At 54.5% G+C, this 9,662-nt stretch overlaps 2 protein-coding genes across 2 annotated transcripts; both read left to right on the forward strand.

The window, feature by feature from the left end:
- Positions 1-1,943: 1,943 nt before the first annotated feature.
- CkaCkLH20_03953 (KH domain-containing protein) lies at positions 1,944-3,895 on the forward strand (the record flags this gene model as incomplete). The annotated part of the gene is made up of 4 exons (XM_038886672.1): positions 1,944-1,986; positions 2,048-3,498; positions 3,551-3,734; positions 3,786-3,895. 4 exons carry the CDS (start codon positions 1,944-1,946, stop codon positions 3,893-3,895), a joined length of 1,788 nt encoding a protein of 595 aa, XP_038747922.1.
- A 5,029-nt stretch (positions 3,896-8,924) lies between these two features.
- Positions 8,925-9,371, forward strand: CkaCkLH20_03954 (uncharacterized protein; the record flags this gene model as incomplete). Its single annotated transcript, XM_038886673.1, has 1 exon — positions 8,925-9,371. The coding sequence occupies one exon, from the start codon at positions 8,925-8,927 to the stop codon at positions 9,369-9,371; it is 447 nt and encodes a 148-aa protein (XP_038747923.1).
- Between the last annotated feature and the right edge of the window lie 291 nt (positions 9,372-9,662).

Here is a 9,662-nt window from a genome sequence, read left to right on the forward strand (position 1 = left end):
GAGCGATGCGGACGAGAGAAACGGTGAGCTGTCCCGGGTCAGGCTGGTCTGGAATCGCTGATTTTTGCTGCATTTCCGGGGAGTTCTGCACGAAGGGTCATGGACTGGGAAGATGGAAGCAGGAACAGAGGAAAGATCGTCAGCCAGCGAACCCAAAAGAGACGGCGGGATGGCTGGCGCTTGCAGGGGATCCTCTGCCACTCGACAAACATTTTGTCCAATCGTTACGCCGAGACAGCCATTCGGCTCTCGCCGCTAAGATACGACCCCTGCGAGAAGATGGCGACGAGGAAAAAAGACTGGTAGCAACGGGCAAGACTGGGGACGGACCCTTGACGTGTGGATTTGTTTGCTGGGCTTTCCTTTCCACCAAGAGGAAGTCGGCCGATGAGCGATGATCAATGCCAAGCAATTGCCACTACAACCACGGTATGTAAAAAACCGGTTTGCGACAGGAACGGCTTTTGGGAGGCTGATCTTGGTCAGACGGCAGGAAAGCTTAAGCAATCCCACAAATCGTGGCATTCAGACATGAGGAATGAGGCACGCAGGAGGTTCGTCTAAACGTAAGGTACGTTCCAGCCTGGGCAAAGTCTGAGAAGGCAACTTCGACCTCATTCCGCCAAGCCCCTGTCCTTTTCTTTTCGTGAGTGAGATGATTAGCCAGAGAAGAGCATCTGCCCACCAAGTGAGAATAGAAGTTACGTTGCAGTTGCACTCCGCCGCTCTTTCGTTGGACCTTGACCTTGCCTCCGCCGATTCGCATTTCCATCGGAGGGTTCTTGCGGCAACCGGCGATGGACCCGCTAAACAAGAACTCGCCATTGCCCTGTGCACCGTGGCTTCCTTTTGTTCTGTGGAGTCGTCTCAAGTCTTGACGCCGACCAAGAATGATTGGCCGTTGGTGGCCCGCGCTCTGCGACGTTGGGCGCTTCGCTGCAGACGCTGCCGCTGCCGACTCTCAACCGCCAGAGGTGAAGCCGGCGCTTGCCATCTCTGGCACGAGACGAGGGCAGTAGGATGAGATATTTAGACAAGCACTTTCCAGAGTGATTTCGTGCATCGAGAAGTGCTCGTATCGTAAGATTATTCGAACTGCTCTTTTGCAGCCATGCCATCTTCCACAGGCTGAAGATGTGCCTGAGTCGCCCGAGACTGCACATCTTTCTGCAAGGCATGAAATGGCGTGTCTGCATTGTCCCAAACTCACGTGGAGTGTCCTGACAGCAGCCATCCCATCCTTGTCATCATGCTCATGGCCATCGCTAGCTGCGCCCTGCCCTTCTTCGTCGAGTCGAGCTTCAAAGTGACGTAGACTTGGCCCGAAAAACTCCAACCATTTGGTACCACAAAACTTGGAATGCCTTGAAGAAGTGTGGCACGTGCATTTTGTGCTTACTGAATAAATGGCTTACCTCAGCTGCTGGTCGGAAAGGAACAGCAAAAGTCCGAAGCAGTGCCTTCCAAATTTTCAAAAGCGGGGCTCGAACCACCCAGCCCCTTGCGCTTCCATTCGCGCCTGCCCCTGGCCTGGCCCTCTCCTGCCTCATCTGCGCATCGCAGCTGAATGTGAAGCTGTCTTCTGCTTTTGGCAGGCGGTCTCGCTCAATCTTCAAACCTTGCAACCTCTCGCCTTCTGTTGCCCTGCCCTCCGTCCGTAATTACATCCCAAGCTTCAAACATCAAGGCGTCGGTGATAATTATCCAACCTCACTACGCCTGCTGTCGCGTCGCCTGTTTTCTCGTGATATCGCGACCTCGTCATTGCGATTCTTCATCACCTGATCGAGCCACTCCCATAATTACCTCCATACTCTCCTTCTCACCGCGCTGAAAATTCGATTTGCGCGCCCACAAGTCTGGTTCCGAGTCGCTCGACATTCGCCGACTTGACAAGGCATTCTTTACTTTCGACCACACGCGACTACCCATCCAACGTCAACATGGCCGAACCTCGCGACATCTCGTCTATTCTCGCCGCCCTAGGTAGGTACCCGAAACACGGTCCGCCCATTGTCTACATCCCTGACTGACCCTTTCTCGACAGGCGCTGCACAAAGAGGCACGTCTTCCACACCCACTCAGGCCCAGCCTGGCATGCCGCCTGGTTACCCTCCACCTCCCGGTGCTCAGCCTTCCTACCCGCCCATGCCTCCTCAGAGCGCCTCTCCCTACGGTGCCGCTGGTGGCTACCCTATGCCCCAGCCTTCGGCCAGCGGCAGCCTGGATTTGAGCTCCATCCGGCCCGTCAACTCGGGTACCGTTAGTATCGCGGATGCCATCGCTCAAGCAAAGGCTTTTGCTGCTGAAAAGGGCGTCACCTCGTATGACCGACCCCTCGTCTACTCCAACGAACCCCGCGCTCAGGACTCTCGCGGAGGCTACCACCGAAGTTCTCGATCTCGTTCTCCCCCCAACCGCCGCGACCAGTTCCGCGACAACTTCAACCCTTACAGAGACGAGCGCCGCGATGACCGCCCTCCTCCGCGCGATTACGGCCGCGACCGGTCCTATAGTCCAGGCCCGCGTGGCCGCGCCTTCTCTCCCCGCAACTCAGGCGCCAGAGAGAGATCGCCGCTCAGAGGCAGCGGTGGCGGTGGTGACGATAATTCCGAGACTATCCAGATAGAGTCCAGCTTGGTCGGTCTCATCATCGGACGTCAGGGCGAGAATCTCCGTCGCATCGAAGCCGAGTCTAGCTGCCGCGTCCAATTCCTTCCTTCCTCGGACAACGGCCCCTACCGTCAGTGCAAGATCACCGGTCCCAGAGCACGACGTGCCGAAGTCAAAACCTCCATCAACCGTATTATCGACGACAGCGGCATGGGCGCTATCAACCGCGGAGCTGCCAACCCCAAGGGTGCTCCTCGCGATAACCGGGGCGCCCCTCCGGGAATGCCTGCTGGAGGTGGCGCTGCTGCTGCCGCTGGCGCTGGTGCTGCTGCTCTGAGAGACGGCGAGGACTGCATGCAGATCATGGTTCCTGACAGAACCGTCGGTTTGATTATCGGCCGTGGTGGTGAGACGATTCGTGATCTCCAAGAGCGCTCCGGGTGCCACATCAATATTGTTGGTGAATCCAAGAGTGTCAACGGTCTCCGCCCTGTCAACCTCATTGGCTCCCGCGAGTCTGCCGCACAAGCCAAGGACCTGATCATGGAGATTGTCGATAGCGACAGCCGAAACGAAGGCCAGCCTGCAGCTCCCGCAAAGAAACCGCCCAGACAAGACGGTGGCTACCAGCGTGATGCTGGCCCTGGAGGAGGAGGCACCGGCGACAAGATTCACGACGCCATCTATGTTCCATCCGAGGCTGTTGGTATGATTATCGGCAAGGGTGGAGAGACCATTCGCGACATGCAGAACGGTACCGGGTGCAAGATCAACGTCGCACAATCCTCAGGCCCTGGCGAAGTCCAGCGCGAGATTGCCCTCATTGGTTCGCGTGATAGCATCGCCCGCGCCAAGCAAGCAATTGAGGAGAAGGTCGACGCAGTGGTAAGTTGAAACCGATATTGATTGTCATTTGGAGATATCTAACATGCTTCAGCGCCAGAAGAACTCAGGAGGCGGCGGCGGTGGTGGTGGTGGTGGCCGTGGTCGTCAGAACCAGGACTATGACAACAGAAGCTACTCTCAACAGGGATCTAACTCAGCAGCATCAGGACCGACTAATCCCCCAGCTGCTGCCCAGGCTCCTGCTGGAGCAAACGGCGAAGATCCGTATGCGCAGTGTAAGTACCGTGATTATGCCCTTCAAGAATTCAACTGACAACTCTTTGCAGATGGAGGCTACCAGAATTATCTGGCTCTTTGGTACCAGTCGGTACTGTATCAACAGCAGCAAGGCGGTGCACCGGGTCAACCAGGTGCCCAGCCTCCGAGTGCCTCATAGAGGCTTCCGGAGTGCGCCCGTCTCGGTGGGGACCATGCCTCTGTGATGTGACTGATCACTTGTCTTGGACCTCGACATGATGCTTCCTTTCGCATTGCGTATACTGAAGCGACGCACATACCCGTTGACTCTGGTGGCTCGTCATTCTGCACTTTACGATCCGTCCTCATTTTTCAACGACTGATTACTGTCATCCGCTGGACTTGCAACAGCACAGCGTCCAGCTTGGTTACACTCGAACATATCGCCAACCGGAAGGATCAGTCGAGGGGATGAAGACAACAGTCTGTCTCTGGTCTTGCTTCGCTGACTTTCGATGCACTGAACACTCTCGACGCTTGACGATGATGATGGCACTCTTCGCTTGCACATACCTTGACTGGCATGACTGGGACATCGAACCTGACATGGACACGGTGCGTAATCACGCTTTGGGACGACATGGGCATTCTGCCAAATCTCCAAGATGCACGCTCTTTTCGCCTGTGTGATGGCCGGAACTTGGACACTCCTGGAGTCGCCGCCACTGGTACTATTCACACGTGGAATCTTCATTCGCGCGGATCGTCATGATGAAGTTCTGAGACAACCCTGCTGGCCATGATGCAACACGCCGCTCGGGCTTTGGTGCCTAAGAAGGCGTCAATCTCTCAAGCGATTGCCTCGACTGCTTCTCAATCTTGTGTGTCTCGGCTGATATACCTGACGTGGGTCGCGTCAACTTCGTGTCTCGGTTGAATCTGCGTTGGTTCGCGTCGTCGATGCCGCCCTAGACACAGCTCACACAAGTGCCTCTTATGGGTACATCTGCCGTGTAATCCAGCTCATCTATGGCCCTCGCGGACAGGATGCCAAGCCTTAGTCCTTTTCCTTTCTTATGCTTTAGTTGAATTCTCTTGATTCCCATTTTCAGTACGGTGGACGACGACACGGACGCAAAGGGCGATGGTAAGGGGGACCAAAAAAAGAAGAAAAAAGCACACTCTGTATAATAGTAATTCCGTCTCAATTGATTCCCACGATTTCACGCGTCGCGCCCTCGCGATGGCTCTTCGATGCATGCTGACCTGAACTGAAGACTTTGAGGGATTAGATTGTCTCAGCGTCATCCGAGACGTCGAGGCGATCTTGCATTCCCCAGATGCTACCCGCCCTCTTTGGTTTTTTTCATATCATTCGCAAACCACGACAAACGTCCGGGCGGCTACTCGTCACAGCACATGGTGATTGAGCAAGTCCCCCCCTGCTGACAATTTCCGAGGAGTGATAGTAATCATCTCCGAACGCTCGCAGGATCTGAGGATGGGGCGCGCGGTGTCTGACCTGTGCCTGGGACACTGTATGTGTGTATGTGTGCTGCTCATCCATCTGCATGTGAAATCCTTCGAGGTCTTTCTTCCACACGGGAACGTCTCGGATGGTGGATCGCGCTACGTTGGTTTCCGTTGATCACGGCGTTCGCTTCGCACGTGGCATCACGGACATTGCCTGTTTCGAATGGCGTGTTTCTTCACACGGATTTCGGGAGAGGTGAGCGGCTTTCCCGCCAACAAACGGTGGGGGGAATTTGATTGATGTCTCTGTTCGTTTTGGTGTTTCGACCAGTTGAAAGTGATGAGAATGATTGGAATAGTACGTGGTGACAAATTAGTTGCATGCGGGTTGTTACATGATGCAGAGGCCGGAGAAGGATTTACGACGTGGTCTAGACCACTTGACAGTCCAGAGACGCGTTTTCTTGGCAAACGGTTCGACGGGCGGGCGGCGGCAGCGTTGAAGCAAGTGGAAAAAGCAGAAAAAAAAAAAGTGTTTTTCGATCGTGGTGTCATCGAACAGACGTCTACATCCCCTCGCTTATCGGAGTTTTGGTTTAACAGCGACATCAGGCTTGAGATTTGCTTTGCCTCGCGTGCGTCGTGCCTTGCATCCGTGTCGTTTTTTCTAGGGACTGTGCGGGAAAGAAGATCGAGGTAGAGAGGGAGAGAAGGAGAGTCTTGACTTGCATGTGGATTGAGATTTGTGATATACGCGGGACCAATGCGTTTGCATGTGAGAGAGAGAGCTGAAGAAGGATGTCTGTGTTTTTCGGAGATGTCTCCGTCTGCTCCGATTCTCATCCATCATGATGTGAGTTTGGCAGTTTTCATAATTCTAGTAGTCTTATCCGGCGGGATACGTGTGATTGAAGTAACTCAGGTGACATATTGAGGCTTCTCATGCGGACGTTTGACATGGCGGTTGCCACGAAGTTGAAAGTGAGGTCGAACCGGACTCGACCACCCGTTTACTGGCGAAGTGAAAGTGAAGAGAACGGAAAACGGCGCGGGCAAACAAAGAGCGTACGGGCTTGGCAGCCGAACACTTGGCGAGAAACGTTGGGTTGACATGGCTCGGGCTTCGTGAGTCCGGGTCTTGACGATGCGAGGTGTGAGCTTGGGCACTCTCCAACCAAAGTCGCTCTCAAATCAAGGTCTCAGGAACCAGTGTTTCTTAAGCGACGAGAATCTCATATCTACCACCCTCGACGGCAAGGGAATGACACGGGATTAGAGACAGAAGACCAAGCTGCGATAGCCCAGACCAACTCAATAGACGTTTGCTTCATCAGGCGTGTGTGGCTCGACTCATCGTGAACCATCTTGCGCCTTTCGTGACGGACAGTTGCTTGTATGGCGCTTCGAGACAATCAGCAGTGCGTCCGGCTGCACCTCACATGTGAGAGAGCCCAGTCTGTGCCAACGGGATTGTCTCCTTGTCAGTGTTCGTCGTGAAGAACTCACTCAGGTACGACATTTGACAGCTCGCGGCTAGGTTTCCTCTTTGGGGATGAGTAGCTACCCTGAATCCGCATCCTCATGCGAGTAGGATCACGGTTGTCTTCAGTGACACATGCATGGACGCGGGTCGCGGACGGCGCATCGTGAACCATCGTCAACTTTCCCGGCTTGCGCTTCGCGTATCTGGTTCCTGTCAAGACAACTATAATGCGGTGTTTTCGGTGGGCGATAAGGTTAAGGTTGGATTGGGCGAAGACGTGATGAACCAGATTTGCCTTGCATCGACATGCGCGCCCGCGATTCAGAGTCTGAGCGGACGTTTACCCACCACAGTTATTCACGGACAATTTTCACGTTCGGAACATGACGGACTTTGAAGAGCGGGATCCCACCGGCTGTGATCCGTGAATCTTGCTCCATCCTCCAGTCTGAGGGGCGGATGCGCGGCGAAGATGCAGCGAGTGAGATCGGGGGCTTCTCGAGACGTTCGGATTTTGGGTTGTGCAGGATGATGAGCAGTTGATTCCAGGGTCTGGGCAGCAGCAGCATTTGACGAGGAAGAAGAGGGCAGTCTTGGATTTCCGTGGATTCTGTGTTGCTATGTCTGTGTTTTGCGTCAAACCTTTATCGGGCTGCGTCTGAAATCTGCTCATGTCGAGGTTGTATCGTGAGTTCGAGGTGAGCCGGTTCGTGAGAAGTGGCATGGATCACATCACGTTGGGCGATTGAGGGTTACATTGCAGGTTTTTCCTGGTAAGCAGATCGTATGATATATGACCTGTGTAATAAACGGGGAATCTGTTTTCTTATTTCGGGCTGCCCGACATGTGAGTAAAGCTGGGGAAGCTTGGTATGTTGAGCGGGGGAGGAGGAGGGGCCGGAGGAGAGACGGCGCTAAGATTCGCAAGGGAGCTTCATCCTTGAACAGGGTTTGAACAGAGCAAACTGCCAGAAAAGCTTGGTGCAAAGCTCGCTGTATGATCCATGCTTCATGCTGCCATCCGCCTCACTCTCCATTTCTCATGCCACAACAGCGTACCTTATCCGAACTTAAGCTCACATCGCGCACCTCCTAGCCTGCCATTCAACCGCCCTGCTGCCCAGTCCTCTTCGTCTCCACGAAGTTTGTTGTACGCAGTGCTCACTCGGTTGAGGATCTTTGACTTCGGAGATATCTCTCGGAGAACACATTTCGGAATCATATTGGACCGGAATAGTCGAGCGGAGGTTTCCCCAAAGACAGCTTGGGGGACCTGAGCAAACGCTCCGATGGCCGTTCGTGGCACCCGTGTCTCAGTGCCCGTCAAAGGGGAAGCGTACCTCTTCAAATCACTTCATGTCAGCCCTGAACGGAAGTATCCAGAGGCGTTCTAGGCCTAGATTGTCAGTCGACTTCGGGCAGGAATCTCCTACTTCGGCAGTTTGTCTTGGTGAGCGAGTCTCAGGGAACGGAAGTGGCTTTTCCGTAGCAGATCCTCATTCGAGAAGAAGAATAAGAAGAAGAAACAGAGTCAGAGAGAGACGGGAGTGTGAGTCTGAGAGGGACAGAGACAAGCCCCCTGATGTTCCGTCCCCCTCATTCCTCCGCACCAAGCTACCTCGCCTCACAACACATCTTTGGCGCAGAGGAAAACCCAAAAAGAGAGATATCTCAAATGGTCTTAGCATCATCGCGGGAGAAAAAGCTTCGTTCCGCCCCGGCAAGGTGCCGCCGCGCCGCGTGGACGTGGGCTGCTGCAAGGCGGTTGGTGGTGCATGTGCTGTGTGCTGCATGTGCGGCCTGGCGCGCGTACGCCGGCGCTTTTTCTTCTGATTTCTTCCCTTTTTTCTTTTTCTTTTCCTGTGCCTTTTGAATTTTCTGCCTCTACAATTTGTTTCCTTCTGCTCATGCGGGCTGATCGTGCGATCCATCCCCCCCCTCTCCCCCTTCTCCCGTCCCGTTTTCACTGAGATGGTGCTAGGGCCTCCTCATGTGTCGATCCTGAGATAACCCTTTTTGAAGACCTTTCGCCCCCAATCTGTTTCAATCTTGACTCTCCCCATCGTTATTCTTCTCAATTTGTCCTGGCAAGAGGCGTCAATTGGTTCGGTGGAGTGTTGGAGCGGCTCATAATACCCCTTGATACCCCATCCCCACGACTTCATTTGTTGCGACTGTTGCGTCTCTCCTCGACTACTTCGAACGCCTTCTCTGCGTTTGCTTCCCACACGAACTCGTTCATCGAAGAAATTCCGAACACACTTCCGGAGCCATGTGTCGTCTCGTCCTTTTCGCGGGAACCTGTACCCGCTGCAACGAATCCCTCACCTGGGCCGACCTCTCCCAGCAGCTCTCGTGCCTCGAAGCCAAGAACGCCGATGAGTTCGGCGGGTGCCGCCGAGGCGTCGACGTCGAGACGCACGCCTTCGACCAAGAGTGCGATACGTGCGCCGGCGAGGACGAGGGCGTCGCGGGCTTGGACTTTGGAGAGCAGCAACATCACCCGTATTACCAGCAGTACCACGAGTACGCGCAGTTCCAGCTTCAACATCAGCAGCAGCAAACATATCAGCAGTCAGGGTCCACAGAGGCAACATCAGCAGCAGCAGTAGCAGCAGTAACGTCATCAACATCACCAGTGGTGTTGCAGGGTCAAAGCAAACGACCCAGTCCGAAGGAGGAGACTGACGGGAGAAGGAAGAAGAGGGCGAGGACGTGAAGGCCTCTAGCTGCGATTCGACGGCTCCATTCGGAAGGATGCGGCGATGATCTTATGGAAGATGACCGAGAAACATGGTTCAGATCGGGGAGTCTTCTCGTACTCCCGGCGAGGCGTTTGGTTTGTGTTCAATCGGGACCAGGATCGGCGTTGGGAAGGCAGGGAAAACACTGGCGGTATTGCATTTTGGCATTCGTATCGATACCATGCCGACGACGGGATAATGGATTCTATGATTCGGGGGAGAGATCACGATGAGCTGTTAAACGGAAACGGCCATGTGTGGGAGAG

The sequence above is a fragment of the Colletotrichum karsti genome (genome assembly GCF_011947395.1).
Source record: "Colletotrichum karsti strain CkLH20 chromosome Unknown Scaffold10, whole genome shotgun sequence".
Classification (NCBI taxonomy): Eukaryota; Fungi; Ascomycota; class Sordariomycetes; order Glomerellales; family Glomerellaceae; genus Colletotrichum; species Colletotrichum karsti.